Below are 20945 nucleotides of genomic sequence, written 5' to 3' on the forward strand. Positions count from 1 at the left end.
CACAGCCCTGGTACCAAAACAAGCCCATTTTCTACTTCTCCAAGCAAAAATAGAAGACAGATATGGGGTCCCGCTGGTTGTGATCCGCAATGTTTATTTGACCAAAAAAAATAGGCATTTTCATGCAGAATCTTTTGGTTCATAAAAGAAGGTCTTTCCCAGCAGCCACCTGACAATCATTCCCCCCAAACCGAGAAATAAAGTGACCAAGGAGTTGGCAAAATAAAACAAACTGTCCAACTCCAACAAAGCAAAGTGGTTCCTGTCGTTCAGTACAATATGGAAAAAATTGGCAAAAAGAGCTGATCTGCAGTTCCCATCTCTCAAGCACTATGGAGCTGACTCCGGACTCCAGCCCTCAGGTTGTCTGTCCAAGAGACAGACACACGTCCTTGTGCTGCAGGACCTGGGGACTCTCCAGGGGTCAAGTGAGAGCTGCTGCATCAGCATTTTTAACTGGGTGATATAAATATAAAATATCAATAAAAACAGGTTCTTTGTACAGAAAATATCATCTCACAAGGCACTGGGGTGACGACCGCGCGACCACTCGTGGTGGGTTCCAACCAGGCTTCTCCAGCTGCCGCTGAACACCGGAGCGGGAGGAAGGAGGGGAAGGAAGACCGGAGAGAAGTCCCGGCGCTGCCATCCAAGAGGGATTCCACCCACCGCTGCCCCCAACCACATCGGGGATGGTTTTTCCCCAGCTGGATGGTGCTTTTCCTTGGGGGGGTGGCATGACCCCGCAGGGGCTCCAGTCTCCTTGGGATGGCTCAGGGCTGGGTTTGGCCTGGCGGGATGTGCATAGATGGGCTGGGGCTCTGCCCGATGCTCCCTCATCACACTAGCAGCCCCAGCCGGGTCACCTTGGCCGAGAGGAAGGAGTGGATGATAAAGACAATAGTTTTGGGGCAGGAGTGAAGATCCAATTGCTGCAAGAAAGGAACGGAGGGATGTTTGCAATGGGAAGGGGCTGTGTCTGGAGCAGCCACCAGCTTTCTGCTTGTGGTGCGGAGGGCAGGGATCTCCCAGTGCCCCCCAGAGCCCACCGCAGCCTTACTGGGGTGCTGGGAAGGGCTGTGCAGGGTGGGCGATGTGTGCAGGTGGGTGATGTGCACAGGGGGGGTGCTCTGCTCCCCCTGGGGTCGGTGGGGGAGTGGGTGGGGTGAAGTCAACTCACAATCTCTCCCTCCGGGCCACCAAAGTCCAGGTAGAGCATCTTGGTGCCATCATCGGAGGACATCTGCAACTTCTCAAAGGGCTGTTGGAGCAGGATGGTCTTGCTGAGTCCAGGCTCGGTAGTGGAGATGGTGAAGCCTTTGTCGATGTGGATGGACAGGGTGCAATCCTGCCCCTTCCATGTGCAAGCTGGACATGGGGACAGAGGTGAGATGACAGCCACCCACACCACCGCCTGTCTCCCCCCGGCCCATCGCTGACCTGCTGAGACCTCCTGGACCAGCTCGGCAGCGCCGTGGGTACCGTCCACCAGCAGGCGGGTCCACAGCGCCAGGTCGCGGGGGCTCTCCAGGCTGAAGAGGTGGGTCTGCACGCCCAGCCGGGTGCCGCTGCGCAGCGCGAACGACAGCTCGGCCTCGTACAGCGCCGAGCCCTTGGCCGGCCCCGAGTGCACCAGCCTGCGGCACCGCACCGCGCTCAGCACCGCGCTCAGCACCGCACCGCGCTCAGCACGGCGGTGGTGGCTGCGCGGCGGGGCCGGCAGGGGGCGCTGCAGCGCCGCGGGTGCGCTCCGCACCCCCCTTTTCCCTCCGCACCCCCTTCTCCCCCCGCACAGGCGGCACCTTCCGCGGCCAGACCCTCCGGAGATGCCTTGAACCGACTGAACCTGCTCTGACACCCTGCCACCACCCCCAGGGCCCTGCCACCACCCCTGGACACTGCCACCAACCCCACGGCTCTGCCACCATCCCTGGACACTGCCACCAACCCCAGGGCTCTGCCACCATCCCTGGACACTGACATCAACCTCAGGGGTCTGTCACCACCCCTGGATGCTGCCCTTATCCCCACTGTCTGCCACCATCCCAAGGGCTCTACTACTAACCCCAGCATCCTGCCAGCACCTCTAGACACTGCCACCATCCCCCCTAGCTCTGCCATCATCCCAAAAGCCTCTGCCACCAAGCAGGGACTCTGCCATCATCACTGCCCTGACCCCCAGCCCTTGCCTTGATCCCTGGACACTGCCACCACTCTGGAGTTCTACCACCACTGCTGGGGATCTGCCCGTTCTCCCAGCCTTCACCACCACCCTGGGGCTCTTCCATCCACCCTGGGGCTCTGCCCAGACCCCAGGCCCCTGCCAGCACCCTGTCCCCCATGCAGGGCAGGAGGGTGCTGGGCTGGTGGCCCCTACCTGGTGGCAATGAGGGGGTAGCTGTGCGCAGGCTTGCCCAGGGCGTCGCGGCTCTGCGGCAGGCTGCCGTACAGCAGCAGCTCCTTCTCGGTGAGGACGGCCAAGAGGTTCCTGGTGCCAGCGCTGGGCAGCTGCAAGAGGATGGGGTCAGGGCCACTAGCAGCGTGGTGACATGGGGTGGCAGGGGGCATAGGGTACCTGCTCGGTCAGCCAGCCCACGTGCTTGATGTCCCGTCCGGCCACCGTGCCAGCGCCCACCAGCTGCGCTCGCAGCTCCTCCTTGACCCGCGGCAGCAGCAGGGCTGCATTGGCCTGGATGGCACTGAGCCACGACAGTGCTGTGGCCTCGTCCTTTGCCCGCAGGAAGAGGGCAACGCGCCCGTCCGCCGAGCACACCTCCAGGTACCTGCAGGGACACGGCGCCGCTGGGTCCCCGCCAGCCCTCGGCACTGCAGGGCACTGCGGTGGCATCACCAGACCCCGGCAACATGTCCTGACCTGTGCTCCGGGTCGGTAGGGAGGCACTTGCGAGACACATAGCACATCTTCAGAGGCACGGTCCTGCCCTCGCGGAGCTCCCGAGGGGGCAGGAGGGGGGATGACCGCTTCTGGGGGGTGGCGGGTGAGGGGTCCCAGCTGACTGTTGCCCCTGATGAGGAGTTCTTGAAGTAGGGCGAGATCTCCTTCATGTACTTCACTGGAAGAGAGGCAGCACATGGTTGAAGACATGGCGCGGACCAGGACAGCTTCATCCTGCCCATCAGCACCCATTCAACCCACCAAAATCCCTTGCACCCTCCCTGCATTGGAGCCAGTGCCGCCTCCATTGCCTCTCATGAGTGGCCATGCATGGGTGCTGCGGGTCACAGAACACTATGGGTTGAAGGACCTTCCCAGCCCCCCCAGCCCCCCTGCCATGAGCAGGGACATCTGCACCAGCTCAGGGTGCTCAGAGCCCCGTCCAGCCTGGCCTGGGATGTCTCCAGGGATGGTTCATCCACCACCTCTCTGGCCAACCTGGGCCAGGCTCTCACCACTCTCAGTGTAAACAATTTCTTCCTCATGTCCAGCCCGAATCTCCCTCCTTTAGTTTAAAACCATCACCCCTTGTCCTGTCACAACAGGCTCTGCTAAAACAGGGTCCTCTGCCCTGCACCTCTGTGGGTGTGGGAGGGGATGGCACTGGTGGGCAAGGTGGTACCAAGGGGTGACATGACATCTAGGATCCTCCCAGTGCCTCTGCCCCACCATCCCAGCCTGGGAAGCTCCCTCAGTCGGGTAAAAATGGCCATTCCCCCTTTACACTTTCCTTTAACCCAGATTAGTTCACAGATACAAGTCTGATCAGGTCCCTCGGGTGGCACATGGAGTCAGGGGGTGGAGAATGGGCAGGAGTCCCAGGCCAAAATTACACAGTCCAAACTGTGCTGGTACAGCTGGTCCCGCTGCCAAGTGGGAATAACAGCTCTCAAATACCATGGCTTGGCCCCAGGAAAAGCTTCCAACTGCGTGCTTGCAGCTCACATAGCCCTGTCCAGGGAGTTACAAACCAGGGACAAGAAACCAGCTTTGAGTCCCAGTGAGTCTGGCTCTGGAGCCAGAGCCCTCCAAGCTGTGCCGGGACAGTGGTCGGCTCCCGAGGTTTAGAGGAGGGGGGAGACAAAGTCACTGTGAATTCATGGGGCCCCACAGCTACGTCCTGAAAATTAGGTCGGCAGCACCAGCCAAAAAGCTTGAGGTGAGCAGGGGGGACACCCCACACGCCACAGCCCAGTGGGACCAGTCACGGTCCAGCCCTGGGGACAGTGTGGGACTGGCTGGTAGCTCCAGGGAAGAGCTTCCCTTTGGTGGCCCTTGGGGGAAGGACCATGGGACAGACACGTGCCCGTTGCCACGTCCCCAAACGTCACCGCTGGTTCCACTCCAGGTCCAAGAGCGTGGCTTTGCTGCTGACTCTTGTAGCTGGCTGGTTGGGGGACCGGCTCCACCGCTGCAGCAAAGCCACGGCAGCCTGATTTTGTGCCAGAAAAATGCCCTTTTCCCACCAGGAGAGAGTCTGCATGCAGAGCCTACCATCCCCATCCTTCACCTGCCCATTTTCCGCTCCATTCCCCTCCCAGTGAGCTCCCCACAACCACCGAGTCCCGCAATCCCACACAGGATGGGGCACGGGGGAGGCAGAGCCCCCCGGCAGGATGCGGCTATAAATGGCTGCGATGCCGCTGCGGCACGTGGGTCCGGTTACCCCGCGGTGGCCCCAGGGCCAAGGAGGCAGCGTGGGGCCACCAGCCTCGTGCCCTGCACCTCCCGGTATAAATAGCCGCCGCGTTCCCGCAGGCATTTGAGCTGTGTTAGATTTTACCTGGGTCATTAATCTTGGCGGCGGGGACTGGCCATTATCCCAGCGCTCGGGAACTAATTGGAGTTCAGAAAGATACCATTCAGCTGCTGAAACCCGAGCAGTGTCCCCATGCCAGTCTGTGGCTCCCTGGGCATGCGGAGGATGTCACCGCCATTAGCTGCACGATGGTGGGGTCATGTCCCGACGGAGCAGAGAGAGGCAGTGCCCAGCACAGGACCGGGCACGGAGAATTAGGCAATGGCCGGTGCGTGTGCCTCTCTGGCATGTGGCTCTCAGGAGGATTTGAGGCTGGTCCTGAAGCACTGATGGGTTCCCGCAGCATAACAGGGACCTCGAGCTGACAGGGGCAGCCAGGACATGGTGGGGGCTGCGGCGCTCCCCGGTGACCTGTCACCGTCCCCGGGAGCTGCTGTCTCTTCCAGTGACAGCCATGGCTTATATTTCAGAGACACATGGCACAGCCAGGGGACACTCAGGGTGACAATGCTGTCCCCAGCCTGCTCTGCAGCAGTGGCCGCCGCATCCCTACCCGTTCCTTGAAAAGCAAATAATGAAGCTGCACGGGCTTTCGAGGGGACGACTTGCACCTCTGCCAGTCACTTCATGGCAGCAGAATCGCCTGGTATTGAACAGATTCATTAACTACCTCCACCTCATTAATGCAAACAACTCAGACCATATTACGCATCTTCTCTGCCACTGGTAACTGTAATTCTTCATTATTATTTTTAATTAACATCTTGCAGTGCTGGGACTCCCAGGCTGGCTGCCCTTTCCTGGTTAGCCAGCATCCTCCAAAAAGTCACTTGGCACACATCCTGCCTTGCTGCTCATGACTTAAAGCCACCTCCATCCAGCAAACAGTCCCCTCGGTGCCTGCGGGCAAACCCACGGAGCCCCGCGGCCACAGTGCTCCCCGCTGGCTCTGTGCGCCCCCAGGGACACGGCCCGTCCCACAGAGCTTCTCCCGCACAGAGGAGGGGGGATGAACAGGACCTTTAATTGCTCAGGGTTTTGCACTAAATAACACTGTATTTTATGTTTGGGGGGAACAGCAAAAGCCTCTGGGGAGGCCACATGTGAGCAGCTGTTTGCGGCCACCTGTGCCCAGGTCACCTCGCTGCAGAGGGTGCCAGCACAGGGCTCCTGAGCCCAGAGCATCGCTGAATGTGCCCCAAACCTTGCTGTGAGCTGCACCGGGGACATGTTTAACTGAAGACCCTACATGGGCCCTTCTCCCTATGCTGGAGTCAGATTTTTTTCTCCTCAGCACCCCAGAAAGGGGCAAAGCCACAAAAATCCCTTGGTTTAAGTTCCCAGTTCCTCCCCCTTAACCAGCCCATCCATCCCAAGGGAGGGGAATGAGCCCGAACCAAGTGAAGCTGCACCCTCCATCCTGAGCCACCATCACCCACCCCACACACCAGCACCACCCAAACCAAGCTCCTGACCCCACAGAGCTTTGCTGATGAGCCACAAACCTTCCTCCAGCCCCAAAAGCAGCCCCACAGTGACCCAGAAGCGGGCTCAAGAGACCCCCCCGCTGCCTGGGCCACCAGCACGTGCTGCTTCAGCCCAAGATCACACACAGATCCACTGCGGAGAGGCTGAACCCTGTGCTGCTGGGCAGGGGTAGGATGGGTCCTGCTTTTTCTCCCCACCAAGAGCTTCCCAGCAGCATCTGTACGGTGCTGTGAGTTAGAAAGTTCCAACCATACAGGTGGCCACTGCATCAGGAAAGATTGCAAAGAGGTCCTGGAGATCCAGCGCTTGCCCTAAGGAGATGCTAAACCCATCTCCAACTGGCCTCTCTCTGTCTTGGGACTAACAATGCAAAATTAACATGTGAAATTAGGGGGAGGCCAGCAAACACACATTTCAAATGACACCCGGAAAGGCTGTGACCTGTGGCATGCTTCCAAAATGCTACTGTCACCCCATCGCACACCCCACCCAGGGACCGTCCCCTGTCCCCGGCTCCGAGCGCAAACAAGGTGGCAGCTGCTGGTCACAGCCGCCTCAACTGAAACCCTTCCATCCCAGGGCGGAAGATGCCATGGGATGCTGCGGGATGGAGGTGCCACCACTGTCCCTCCTGCCCCTGCCCCAGCACTCAGTGCCACATCCCCAGCTCCTTCCTAAATATTCCCCTGTGCTGCATGGCCAGCGGTGACCCACAGGCTAAGTGATCTCAGGGACATCATGAGACAACCCTCCACGCTTCCATGGGAGAAAACACATCCCCAGAAAACTCTCCAGAGAAAGCAAAGCGTCAGGGCAGCGAGCTGTGGAGAAGGTAGGAGGACACGGACCCTCATCATCACTCTGCACCATCTCAAGGGCAGGTCCGAACTCTCCCTTTCTGCTTGGGTTTGTCACCACATCTAAACCGTGCGAGCACACACAGCATTGCCGAGGGCAAAGCGCAGCTGCTCAGCCCCCAGGACTGTCACATCTGCCAGAGGACATTCACTCCAGTGTCCCACAAAGGGCTGGAGACCACCTCAGGGCTTTCTCTCCTGCTGAGCCCTGAAGGGCAGCAGCCACAGGGAGCTGCACAAATTCTGTCTGCCACCATCCCCTCCATCCTGCACCGTGTGTTATTCACCCCAGCACCACCTCAATTTTGTGGGTGTTTCACATTTCACAGCATCCACACCTCCACCCCCTGCGACTGACAGCGCAATCAGACGGGCATCCCCAGCGCCGTGCTCTCCCAAAACCCCTCCATTTATCTGAATTTCAACCTTCCAAGCTATGACTTGGCCGAGTGAGCCCTGGAGAGCTGTGACAGCCCCAGCAGCCAGAGCCCCGGAGTCGAGATGCCCACAGCTGCCCCAGCTCCTCCTCCCAGCGCCGATACAGCACAAGGGCCTCTCTGGGAAAACCATTCCTGGCACCAAAGCACTTCCCAGGGCAGCTGGAAGGATGTTTATCAGCCTTTCCCGTGCTGTGGAGGGTCTCTAGGTACCAAGCAACACAGAGAAAAAAAAACAAGGGATAAATAAGGTAAGGGAGAGCAACTCTCCCCAGAATAACAATGTAATATAAATACAGTCAAACTCCTGTAAATATCATGAGAGCAGTCTGGCACATCTGAGAAAACTCTTGGCAGGACACATGGGCAGGTCTCTGCGTGTCCTCACGCCCGGCCAGCAACGGCACCGAGGGGCCAGCAGCCCCGATGAGCAGCCCCAGGTGAGATCTGGCACGCAGAGCCACTGCTGATATTCGAATTAAAATCATCATCTCCCAGCTCTGCCGCTTTGGGGACTCCCACCCCAGCTCACGGTGCCATGAGGAGGTACAGGCTCTCCCAGTTTTGTTACCTGCTGCAACGCTGCTTGCGCACTGCCCTAACAGCTCCTAAAAGCAGCCAGGAGCAGTGAGGCTGCAAACGGACACTGCCTGTGCCAAATTGTTCAGTTTCGGTACTTACAGCAACCGTAAGGGAAGCCGGAGTCATCCCTGCCAGTGCACAGGGACCAGAAAGTGCCTGCTTGATGTTATGGCCACCGTGTCACTTTTCAGTGAGCCCGGGCATGAGGAGGGCACAGGGGGGCTGCCCTTTAACATGCTTTGTGTACCTTGGGGCCACCCCTGCCAGGGGACAGGCCGTCACCTCCATGGGGCAGTGACAGCCGGATGGCACCATGCCGTGGTGCCAGCCCCATCCTCCACGGGGAGGGCTTTACCATGCTGGCAAACCCCAAACAGGGAGGAGATGGACACGCACCATGTACTTGCTGCAGCAGAGACCCTTGCCCTGCTCCAGCTGTCACCTGCAGCATCCCCGAGCAACACAGTGACGCAGGAGCCCAAGGGCATCAGCTACAAACTAATTACAAAGCCCCCAGTGTGTCATGGTGGGAGCCGGCCCAGCCCCGCTCTCCTCCCCAGGGTACCTGCTGGGAGTTTTAATTAATTAAGAAGCCCAGCGGGTCATAGCTGAGCTACAGCAAAGGCCCTGCCTGCCGCTGGCTCCTGGCAGCGCCCCGTCCCCGCGGGATGGAGGAGGAGAAGTGGTGGTCCAGGGAGAGAAGTTAATCTCTACAGAAAGGGCAGCTCATCTCCACCTCCCGCAGGACCCCCGGCAGAAAGGAAACTCACGCCAAAGTAAAGGACACCAAAGAAAAGGAAAAACAACAGAGGGTGGTCCAAGAACAACGGCTACGGGGAGGAATTTCACAGACTCCCAGAGAAAGAGGCTCTTGTATTTCTCTTTGGTAAAAAAAAAAACAAAACACACCACACAAGCCCACCACCGATCCTATCTGCTCCCAGCAGCTGTGCAGAGCAGCACATTCCTCCGGCTGAACCGTGGTCCTGCGGCTCCCAGGAGAGGAGGAACCCACAGCAGAAAGGGCTGAGCGAAGCGAAAAATGAAAATCTGGAGCTGAGACAATGTGGGGAAGGCGCTGGAAAGCGAGAGCCACGGCGGTCGCTGGCAGGAGAAGACACAGAGCTCTTCTTTGTCCAGGCAGAGCCCAGAGCGTCGCCCCCGACTAAAACCTCCCTTAGGGATGTGCAGCCCTACAACTGCCCCAGATGAGTCTCTGGTGCCCAGACCCTCTCAATGAGCCAAGGCAACCAGGGGGCTGGTTGGTGGGGAGGGGAAGGGTCCTGTCCTGAGGGACGTATCCCAGTAGACTTGGGGTTCACCTGTCAGGCACCCCATGAGGAGGCACCTCCTACATCTGCGCTCCTGAGCTGGCCCTGCCCGCTCCTCCTGCCTGCCCCAAATCCCCCCCAGCAAACCAAAAGGTGCCCAGCTCCACTCCAGCTGAGGACGTGCGTTTAAAGGAAATCACAGGAAAAGCAGAGAAGCGAACGGAGCTGGTGAGGGGCTGGAGCACAAATGTGATGGAGCGGCTGAGGGACCTGCGGGTTCAGCTGGAGAACAGGAGCTGAGAGGAGACCTTCTGATCTCTGAACTGCCTGAAAGGAGCTTGGAGCCAGGGGGGTCGGGCTCTGCTCCCCAGGAACAAGCTCCAGGAGCAGAGGAAATGGCCTCAAGTTGCGCCAGGGGAGGTTGAGGTTGGATGTGGGGAACAATTTCTTCTCCAAAGGGCTGTGGGGCATTGGAACAGGCTGCCCAGGGCAGTGCTGGAGTCACCAGCCCTGGAGGGCTGGACAGACACGGAGATGAGGTTCTCGGAGACATGGGGCAGTGCCAGAGTTGTGTTAACGGTTGGACTTGATGATCTTGAAGGTTCCTTCCAACTAAAATGATTCTATGATTCCATGTTGTTTTCCATTTCATAGAGTGTGCACGTGTGTGTGCAGATGATGTGTCATCCCCACGCTCCCAGCACACCACCAGGAAAAATGAGCATGAGTTCCCTAGAAGCAGAAAAACCCTCGTCCCTTCTCGCACCCTCATCTCCTACCTTCTAGCACCACCTCCTTGCCCGTCTTCTTCAACGCCTGCACCGCCTCGTCGTGCGTCGCCTCGGAAAGGTCGGTCCCGTTGACGGAGAGGATGGCATCCCCCACGTACAGCGCTTCGGTCTGATCCGCTGCCAGCCCCTTAAATATCTTGGAGATCAAGATGGGCATTTTATTCTCTCGGCCACCTTGAAACAGAAAAGAAACAAAGGGGCTGTGGTTGTTTGAGCACACAGAGGAGTGGGAGGGGAGGGGGATGCTCGGGCACCAGCCGGCCTGGCAGGCTGAGCCCTCCTGCCAGTTCTCTGCCGCACCGGGACAGTCGCTGCCCCGTTTCCTCAGATGCCCACGGCACACTCGTAACAACCACAGCAGCCAAAATACCACGAGGCTTTACAGCAGATGAAGATAATTGCTCCAAAACCACTCTGAACAGTTGCAGATTTCCTCACAGAGTGAACGCATACCCTGGCCATCTCCCCATCGACTCTGGCAGGAAAGCATGCCTTTATTTGCATTATTAATCATGTGTCCTAAGCAACTATCCCTGCTCTGGGGACTTCATGATCTAAACAGATAAGGCAGCCAAATGTTTTAGGAGAGGCAAGAGAGCCAGGGAGAAGTGAACCAACCTGGCTGTTTGCTCCTCTCTGCACAGTAGCCCTATTTACCTGCTGCTCCCCGTTCTCCAGTTTAAAACTATGCTATTCAAGCCTCCTGGCAGCTCAAGGAGATCATTTTGCACATTAACTTTTGAACTCGCAGGGAGATTCGAGCCTGAGCTCCAGCCCAGGCAGGAGCAGCCGGGGATCAGCAGCGCCAACGTGCCCCGCGCCCCAGGACAGCCTGTCCCGAGGAGCCTCCAGGAGATCATCTCCGGTCTTGGGGGGAGATTTGAGCCCAGCCTGTTGTCACCACCCACCTCAGCGCTGCTCCCAGCCAGTGCCACAGGCATTTCCTCGCTCAGCCGCCTGCCAAGCCCCTCGCAGGGCTCTGGTTATCAGCTGTTGGAGGCCCCCGTGGGGGCTGCTCGGTGCTGCCGAGCCCGTCCTTACCGCAGTGGCTCCTGGCCCGTGAGTCCCCGCCAGCCCGGCTCCCCACTGGCCCGCCAGGCAGGGGACAGCCAGCTCAGCAGCGTGGGCACCCGTCCCCTCGCCACGTCACCTCACCCGCACCCCGGTTTGCGGTGAAGCATCCCCGGGTGACACGCAGCTGGCATGCTTTTTAACATGGAAGCGCCAGCATCCTGGGTGACGAGGAGCAATGTCCCACCGCCCATAACAGCTTCCAGCTCCCATTTCACATAACAACTACTTGGTTTCCACATACGTCACTGCAAAAATAAAGTTTTAACTGAACCAAGTAATGCTTCTCCTTTCCTGGGAGAGCTACAGGGCTGGCAATAACTTGGCAGCCAAAGGGTTATTACGAAGGGGGCTTCATGCTTCCCAAAAAGAAGGGCTGGCAAGCTCGGGCACCTGGCAGACACAGCCAGTGGCAGCGTTTCGACCCAGTCCCAGCACCCGGACATCCACACCGCAAAACCTCCCGACTTCCAGAGGGAGCCGGAGGCTGCGGCCGCGTCCCCTCCGAGCTGGGAGGAGAAGCCACGTCAGGAGGCGAGAGCCCCAGAGCTTCCCCACCGCTGCCCGCGGGGCTGCGGAGCCCGCACACCGAGCTGCGAATCTCTCGCCCCACGCACCGCGATGGCCCTTTGCTGCCTGTTTAATCCTCCCTTCGTGGAGTTTGCAACGCACTCGGAGTTGCACGAAAAGCAAAGGCAGGCAGAAACGCTACCCCTGCCCCAAGAAGTTTCCAGCGTGAAGTTGAGGCGAGTCGCGGAGGAGGGGGCAGCTGGCGAGGGAGAACGGGGATTACAACACAGCGATTTTCGCTGCCCAGCTCTCCGGGAGCGGACATCTCCAAGCTTGAGAGCATTGGTTTAACATCCCAAATCTCTGCACCTGGAGATCGTCAAGGGCTCTACAATCACTTCATTTTACTGACAGTTTTAAAGGGGCATTTCTCAGCACAGGAGCATAGAGGGGACAAGGACACGCTGGCAAAGCACTCCCTTTGGCTGCAAAAAGGCAGCTTTTTTTGTAATCAGGTACCCTGAGTGTCCCATCTGCCTCATGAGACAGCACCCTGCCCCTGCCGGCAAAGGGGCCACGGGAGCCCCCTGCAGCTCCCAAACATCAGGGACCCCCATTCCAGCCGGGTTGCAGTGCCCAGGGGCTGACCTGTCACCCCCGGGCCCCAAAGTGCTGCTTTATCCCCGGGCTGGCGATGTTTCAGGTCCCATCACTGCCACACGTACTGCACAAGGGCTGGGTTAGGGCACTGAACACTCCAGCCCCTGCCCCAGCTCCGCTTCCCCGCGGGCTCTTATTCCAGGTGCGGGAGCGAGCGGCTGGAAAAGCGGCAGCAACAGGTCCCGGCGCCCGCTGCCTCCCCCCACCGCGGGACGCCCCCCCGCCCTGGCTCTCACCTTTGATGCTGATGCCGAGCCCCCCCACGTCCTGCTTGACGACGCGAACCGTGCGCCTGATGTTGGCGAGCGCCTCGGGCACGGCGGAGCCCGGCTCCCCGCCGTTCAGCTGCGCCGCCGCCGCCTCGCCGGGGCCGCCCGCGGGGCCGGGGCCGTCGGCCGGGCTCACCCCCAGCACGTCCTCGGCCAGAGTGAGGAGGACGCGGAGCCACTGCCCGCCGGGGCCGCGCAGCTCCAGCAGCCCGCTGCGCGGGGCGCGCCTGCCCGCCGCCATCTTCCGCGCCTGCTGCGCCGCCCCCCGCGCCCCGCTCCGCGCCGCTCCGCGCCCCGCGCGCCGCCCCGCGCACCGCCCCGCCGCGCCGAGACAGGGCACGGGTGGGAGGTGACCCGCGGCGACGCTCCGGCCCGGCGTGGGCCACAGGGAGGGACCCCGGCGCACGATGCTCCGTTGCTTGTCCCCCATCTGGCCCTGGACGTGCTGGGGGTCATATAATCATAGAGTCGTTTTGGTTGGAAAAGACCCTCAGGATCATCGGGTCCGACCATTAACCCGGCTCTAGCACTGAAACATGTAGCTAAGAACCTCATCTCCACGGCTGTTCAACCCCTCCAGGGATGGTGACTCCACCACTGCCCTGGGTAGCCTGTTCTGATGCCCCACAGCCCTTTCTGGGAATCATTTTTTCCTAATATCCAATCTAAACCTCCCCTGGTGAGACTTGAGGCCATTTCCTCTTGTCCTATCACTTGCTACTTGGGAGAAGAGACCAACACCCTCCATGCTCCAGCCTCCTTTCAGGTAGTTGTAGACAGTGGTAAGGTCTCCTCTCAGCCTCCTGTTCTCCAGGCTAAACAGCCCCTGTTCCCACAGCCTTCCCTGTCACAACTTAAGGCCATTTCCTCTGGTTCTGTCACTTGTTGGAGGTGCCTGTGCTGGCCTGTGTCACGGGGGAGGCAGCAGGAGCCAGACAGGGCTCAGCTGGCTCAGCCCTTAGTCCACACTGGCAACTACCGCTCCCCTCACCTGCAGCCTGTTCCCGTGGTGGGGTGCCCAGCAGCAGCGGGGTCTGGTGGCCCAGCAAGAGCACTGGGCTGAAGGCCTGGGACATAAATCTGCAGGGCTGAGCAGGATGCTCAGGGAGCCCCTGGAGCACCCCCTGCCCAGGGGGGCCACCCAGGAAGACCCTGTGGGGCACCTTGGGGTGGGTGCTGCATTACAGGGGTTTCTATCCCATGTTCGCAAAACTCTTCTGTGCAACAGCAGCACAGGAGCAGCGCAGGGCAGGGGCTGCCGGCATCCAGTCCCAGTCCAAGCTGTTTCTGGGCAGCCAGTTTCTTTGCAGTGACCCATGGGCAGGCCCCTCCAAAGAGCCCCTGCAGGTATTAAACAGCAGCGAAGCAGAGGGAGAAGGTGTTTACACACACTCAGAAAGGCTGTGTTGCTTTTCCCTTGCTTGTCCAGCTTCTTGAAAACACAGAAAACATTTTGTTTTCTTTGGCAGACCAGCATTTTTTTCTGCAGACGTGAGGCAGCAATTACGAGCAGAAAATACCTCTAGGAGTGAAAATATTTGGTGCATCCCCCATGCACTTTGGGTGGCTCCAAATGTGTCTGGGATGGGTCCCCGAGCCTCTGCAAAACACAAGGATGTGTAAGAATTCAGTGACATTTACTGCAGGCTGGAAGGGGACACAGCGAGGGGCTGTGGGTTCACAGTGTGCACTGCTCAGCACAGCCCTTCCCCGGCCGGGGGCCACGGCCAGCGCTGCACATCTGCCACACGCAGAGGGGAAAAATGCTCCCTGGGCTCCCTCCCACACAGCAGCAGCTGTGGAATTTCTTGAGGTTGCAGCAGAGGAAACCCTGAAGGTTATTTCTTTACGAAACAGACGGCTCACATATTCCTGATTTTCTTTTTGCTAAAAAGTCCAGGGTTTGGTTTAAGTGGCTCTTCGCCTTTGCAGGACGGTGCTGCTCGCTGTGGTGAGCACTTCTACACTGCCCCGTCACCCAGCCAAAGGTATTTTGCCATTATCCCGTCCCCTCCACGCCCCACGGGGATGTCTGGCCCCGCTCTGGCTGCCCGTGCTGCTCAGTTCGGGTACAGCAGAGGGGAATTTTGTCCTTTCATCCTCGAGTGGAGACACGGCTCATTTTCTCTGTGCCACCCATTCTGGGAGCACTCGCTTTATTTGCCAGCCAGGCAGCTGCAATCAGCAGTCTGTCTGGGTTTTATTCCTTCCCAACACTGCTTTTGATATTTCCAGCCTTTAAGGCCACGTTCCCGTCTGCAGCGACAGCAGGAACTCTAAATAGTGCTTTTAGTGTAGCAGAACGGCATCGTTTGGGCTGTTGTGTTTCATTTCTCAGCCTGTGCCCAGCAGCACAGATGCTGAGAAGCACGTCCTGGATGCAGGGAAAGCATCGGGATGGCGTCGACGCCAAGCAGAGGGAGAAGCCCAGCCCTGCCTTTCCCATCCCGCTGCTGGGATGGAGAAAACAGCGTGGTCCCCGGGGCCAGGGCACAGCGTGCCAGCTTCACCTCCCGTGGAGAAACAGCCTCATGTGCCTGCACAGCAAGACCAAGATGCAGACACGCACAGCCCCTGTGCCGCCCCTGTTCCAGCAGCGAGTTTGCTTAAATACAAGCATCATCTGTTTCTCCCGAGTCACCCAAGTTGCTGCCCCAGGGCTGAGAGAGCTCTGAGTTTTCAGACACATTTGCTGCACCCCATCCCCACCAGATCTCCCTCCACCCCCATGCAGATGAGCCTCGTTAGCAGACGGGCTTATTAGCATCACAGCGCTGAGCCTGGGGAAAGTGGGATGTGAGATATGAGGAATTGCCCTCCTGGAGCTACAGGAGCTGGAGATACAACAGAGGTGTTGGCCTCACTGTGCTCGGGGACTCCCCAAGCCGTTTGGGTCATGGTAGAAAGCTCATTCCATGGCCACCACTTCTGTACGGCAGCAGCACTGCCTGCTCTCCCCTTCTTCAGCAATTAGTATTTCTTTGGCAATTGCATCAATTATTTATGTGGGATGCAGACCCAAGGCAAGTATTGCAGGTGTTGGTGTCTTCCAATGCAAATCGCAAGTCCAAAGAGCCCTTGAGACCCTGGTCCCGAAGTGGGAGGCTCATCTTGAGCAGGGGCTTAGCAGACTAGTGCAGCATTGGCGTCTTGGCTCCAGGCTTTAATCCAAGACAAAAACCATCTGCTGGCTCCTCCGCACAGCTGGGTGAGGTGAGAGCTGTGGCCTGGGGAGGCTCGGCACTCCAGGATGTTCTTGGGGGTCTTGCTGCCCCCCCGGGCAGAGATGCTGCTGCTTTCGGGACCTTCCCACAGTCTTGGTTCCCCCAGCCAGGCTCTCACTCCCACTTTTCCTCAGGTTCTCTCACTCCTTAGGAGCTCCCTCATGTCCCAGGGCACATGGTGAGCGCTGGGAGCCCAGCGTATGGGGCCGTTCCTTCTCCATTTGACCTTCTGCGAGGTAACATGAGCATAACTCCCATGCCGCGGTGCTGCAGGATGGATTGCAGGGCGGGAGGGCGGAGGGCGAAGGCTCCGGCCGGGGCTGGCACGTGGGAGTGAGTCGCAGCTTCCAGGCATGCCAGCGGCGTTCGTCAGGGCTGCTGGGGAGGGAGGCGGACGGGGCGGCGGGGGGGAGCTGCTTGAAAAATTGCTATTCACAGAAATAGAAACTTCCCGCAGAAACACGCGCGCACGGGTGACAACGGCCCAGCTGGGTGTTTCTCGCTGGCAGCAGGAGCGGTGGGAGGGGAAGGGGCTGTGGTGCGGGGCTGGGGGTGCTGCCAGCGCCCACGCTGTTTGAGCTGGAAAAAGCATCGCTGTGTCCAGCCGTCCTCCAAACGGGTCCCAGGAGGACCTGGCGCTGCGAGCAGAGACGGGCTCTGTGCACTTTCTCAGCGACCTGCTCAGCCGGTGCTTGCCCAGCTGATTTCCAGCACAGGGTTGAGCCCGTCCTGGTGTTTTCTCCACACAATGTCTCCAGCCCCTTGAACACCGTCGCTAAGCAGCTATTATTAGACTCATTTCTTGGCATAGCCAAGAGCCCACCAGCCTATTTATAGAGTGCGAGAGATGTTTTGTTACTTGCATTAATTTAATTAATCCCTTCTGAAACAAGACAAAAGACCTTCAGAGCTCACATTCAGACCCTGGGACAACATTCCCGAACTGTGGGGATCCAGGTAACAACATGTCAGGCTGCCAGCGCTGCTTGGGGTGCTCTGACAGTCCTCAGCACCAGGGACATGCTGCTCTGCGCCCCTGGGAATTCATGGGGGGACACGGCACCTGCCCTGTCCTGTGGGACCAAACCCTGTGAATATGCTGCAAGGGCTGGAAGGGGAAATAAAACACATTTTATCATAAAGATAGGTATTCATATAGATAGATTTTAATATAGGTAGGTTTTAATATAGATATTAATAGATTTAGATATGCACTACATATTTAACTGACGGCTTCATCCTTTGCCATTCAGGAAATGCGGTGAAATGGCACTTTCTGACCTTAAAATCACTGGAATCTTTGAGTCCTTTAACTTGAGAGCACTTTGTTTGCTTTGGGACATTGTCCCTGCAAAGTTTCTTTTGTCTCAGGCCAGACTTCTCGTACTGGATCTCCATAGGAAAGTCACCATTAGCTGGGCTCTCAGGGTGCGAAAGTAGTTTTGTTACCACATGGGCAGGATCATTTCTATCAAAGAACAAGACACTGGATGGGGAAAGAGCATCCAGAAGCTGAAATATCTTTGGGAAAGGCTGGAGTTCTTGCACATTAAAGCCCAACATTCACTGCCTGCTGTAGCTTCTGGCTCTCAGGTGCTGTAAGACCAAGCGGCATCAGTGGCAGGGACTTAAATCAGCCCCCAGGGTAATCTAATGGACATAAATTAATCATAAAAGTCAGCACATGAATTGCAGATTGTAAAATCTGCTGTCACGCTTGCAGTTTCGATTGGGCTGATTCACCCCACCGGCCTTTTCTGTGCCAAATGAGGCAAACACCCCATGTTTTGGTTAATCTGCAGTTTGGAAATGAAAATGCTGTTTCCTCCCTAGCGAGCACCAGGGCAGAGGCCTCCCTTGGACTGCAGAGCCGGTGGGACACAGCGCTGGGGACACCACTCACAGGTCTGTACATCCCCTGGCACTGTGGCTGCGGTATCTGCGGTGCCAGAGCTTGTGGGGAAACTGAGTCACAGATGAGGGCGGGCAGGTCCTAGCTCAAGCCAGGCCTGCGAGGAGCGCTGGGTACATCACTGCCATGTTTCCCGGCTGCATGGGTGATGCACAGGGGTCAGGGATGTTGTCTGCTGGCCAGCGCTGGTGATGTGGCCTCTCCCATGAGCACGGGCAGCATCTTCCCTCCAGGCAACACGTGCCCAGGCAATGCTGCCTGCCAGAGGGTGTTTGACCTCTGGGCACTTTATTTAGCAATACCAAACTCTTCCCTGCTCCCCAGCCGCTCCAGCCTGGCTTTCATTGCGTGCCATGTCTTTGCTGAGGGACTGCTAAAATCCTGGGGTGGGCTGCATATTTGGGGGGGGTGACGGACAGACGGGCAAACACTCTTGGAGGCAGAATGCTGCTCCCTGGCAACTGCGGTCCCAACGCACAGAGAGGGCTTCTGGATGCGGCCATGCAGACAGGGACCCCTGCCCTCTCCCCCCAGCACCTCTGTGCCCATGTGAGTGCCGGTGTGTCCCAGCAAAGCCGTGGGCTGACAGCCCCATCCCCTCCTGACACCCACATCCCCTCCTGACACCTCCGTCACGCCGGGATGCCCACGGGAAATGCCAGCTCCCAGCACAGGACCTGGCAGCATCCCGGCACTCGCAGCTCCCCTGGGCTTTTTTTAACTCAGTAAACAGAGCTTTGATAAATGTCACTTCTTTCCGCTGCTGTCGTTTCTCCCTGATGGCCTGTCAACATGACAACACCGAGGTGGTCCGGAGCAGGAGGAGAACTTGGTGAATGTTGTTGCGCTCTCTGGATCAAGGGATGCTGCAGGAAGAGGCTCCTGTCCCAAGCACAGCGCAGAGGGGCAGGAGGGATGGGAAGAGCTTCTTGTCCCAGGAAAAGGCTGTTGACAAGCTTTGTGGGATGTTCACCCAGCTCTGGCTGGAAAGCCACCTTCAGCATCAGGTTTTTGAGTTCAGCACAACCTTTGGCACTGCTGAGGCTGCACCTCAAATTCTGGGGTCGGTTTTGGGCCACTCACACCAAGAAAGGCCTTGAGGTGCTGGAGCGAGTTGAGAGAAGGGAACGGAGCTGGTGAGGGGCTGGAGCACAAGTGTGATGGAGACTGAGGGACCTGGGGGTTCAGCTGGAGAACAGGAGCTGAGGGGAGACCTTCTGACCTCTGAACTGCCTGAAAGGAGCTTGGAGCCAGGGGGGTCGGGCTCTGCTCCCCAGGAACAAGCGCCAGGAGCAGAGGAAACGGCCTCAAGTTGCGCCAGGGGAGGTTGAGGTTGGATCTGGGAACAATTTCTTCCCCAAAGGGCTGTGGGGCATTGGAACAGGCTGCCCAGGGCAGTGCTGGAGTCACCAGCCCTGGAGGGGTTGGACGGACAGAGATATTCTCAGGGACATGGATTAGTGTCAGGACTGGGTTAATAGTTGGACATGATGATCTTGAAGGTCTCTTCCAACCAAAATGATTCTACCATTCTCCTGGGGTCTCACCTCCCATGCAAGGACCGCGTCCCTGCTGCGCACCGCTGGCCTTGCAGATGACAGACCCATCCTCCCGCGGACTGTGTCTCCTTCCCACGAGTGGCTGCGGAACAGCTCTGGGCCGAGTTTCAGTGGCGCTCCGTGGAAAAAGGCAGCTGCAGGATTCCAAGCCGACAGCAGATGCCAGCAAAGAGCCGCTCTACAGCCAGGCGGGACCGGCCGTGGGGAGGGGGCTGCTCGGAGCCCCCCACCCTGGGCGCTGGGGCACCGCCTGCCCAAACCCGCCCGTCCGGCTGGGTGCTGCGGGCCGAGGGACGGACCCTGCCGGGACCCGGCGGAGCGCGGTCGGGGCTCTGCGGCCGGCTGAGGAGCCCCTGCTCCGCACACAAACTGCAGCGCCTGCCCTGGCCCCCTCCCGGCCCAGAGGAGCAAGTGGGGCGGCAGCTGTTGGTTATCAGACACTCACGGGGTGCGTTGGGTTGGAAGGGACCTTCAAAGGCCATCCAGTCATGCCATGGGCAGGGACATCTTCAACTAGACCAGGCTCAAAGCCCCCCCGTCCAGCCTGGTGTTGGTGCTCCAAAGATGGGGCTTCTCCGGGTGACCTGATCTCGTGTATCACACCCTCACCCTAAAAAAAATTCCTTTCTTATCTGGTCCAAGGGGGCACTGGAGAGATGTTCCTGCTCCGGCAGGGGGATTGGACTAGATGACCTTTCGAGGTCCCTTCCAGTCCCTAACATTCTATGATTCTGATTCTCACCTCTTCTCACTGCCCAGTTAGTCTGGGCTCTGGGCTAGCCCCAGCCTGTCCAGCAGGGTGGCCCTGCTTGCCCTGGCTTTCTGCTCAGCACCATGGCCCCAAACCCATCCGATCCTTCCTTACCAAATTCCTGTCACGAAGAGCTGGGAGGCACCTCGCACTCCCTCATCATTTGGCAGGTGCCTGTGGCACTCCTGCTCCACAACAAGAGCTATTTTTACCCCCTGGCTGCACACACACCCCCCCAGCTCAGCCTCCTGCCCTCCCCGTGCCCCGCATTGTCCCCAGTTCCTGGCTGGGTCCCCACTGCAGCTGGGACCAGGTGCTGCTTCTGTCCCCCAAGCACCCTGCAGCTGGGGGGGACGCAAGGGGGCCTCCTTCATTTCGTTTGTGGGCATAATTTCTGTGAGGCACATCCACCACCCAGTGCAGAGCTCTTTTTTCAGCCTGACAAGTAGATGGAGCTTGTTTTATAGGTGGAGAAATAGATAGATGATAGATAGATAGATAGATAGATAGATAGATAGATAGATAGATAGATAGATAGATATGTAGCCTGTGCTATTTCCCCTTTCCCAATAGTCTTTTCAGGTCTCTGGTCCAAGCCCCTCAAATGACTTTGGAGGTTCCCAGGGGACCGCTGAGAGCTTTGCTGAGTCTTTTTGATGGTCAGAGAAGGCTGTTGGACCTGGAAAAGCCCCAGCTCCATAGGTTTGGGGACCAGGGTTGGTGAGCACTTCCCGTCCACCACCCAGCTGCTGGACCCTGCATTCCTCGAGGGGATGGGACACACAGCACCACACACAGTGCTGGTTTTAAGGGCTCCCTAAACAAAGCATCAGCGCAGCAGCTTGAGC

The 20945-nt window shown here is 58.5% G+C and overlaps 1 protein-coding gene across 1 annotated transcript; it reads right to left on the reverse strand.

Annotated features, from left to right (window-relative positions):
- Positions 1–839: 839 nt before the first annotated feature.
- SNTA1 (syntrophin alpha 1) lies at positions 840–12892 on the reverse strand (the record flags this gene model as incomplete). The annotated part of the gene is made up of 8 exons (XM_080354717.1): positions 840–932; positions 1181–1368; positions 1441–1637; positions 2378–2508; positions 2576–2783; positions 2876–3074; positions 10130–10315; positions 12619–12892. 8 exons carry the CDS (start codon positions 12890–12892, stop codon positions 840–842), a joined length of 1476 nt encoding a protein of 491 aa, XP_080210843.1.
- Positions 12893–20945: the final 8053 nt, after the last annotated feature.

Source organism: Nesoenas mayeri (genome assembly GCF_963082525.1).
Source record: "Nesoenas mayeri genome assembly, chromosome: 16".
Lineage (NCBI taxonomy): Eukaryota > Metazoa > Chordata > Aves > Columbiformes > Columbidae > Nesoenas > Nesoenas mayeri.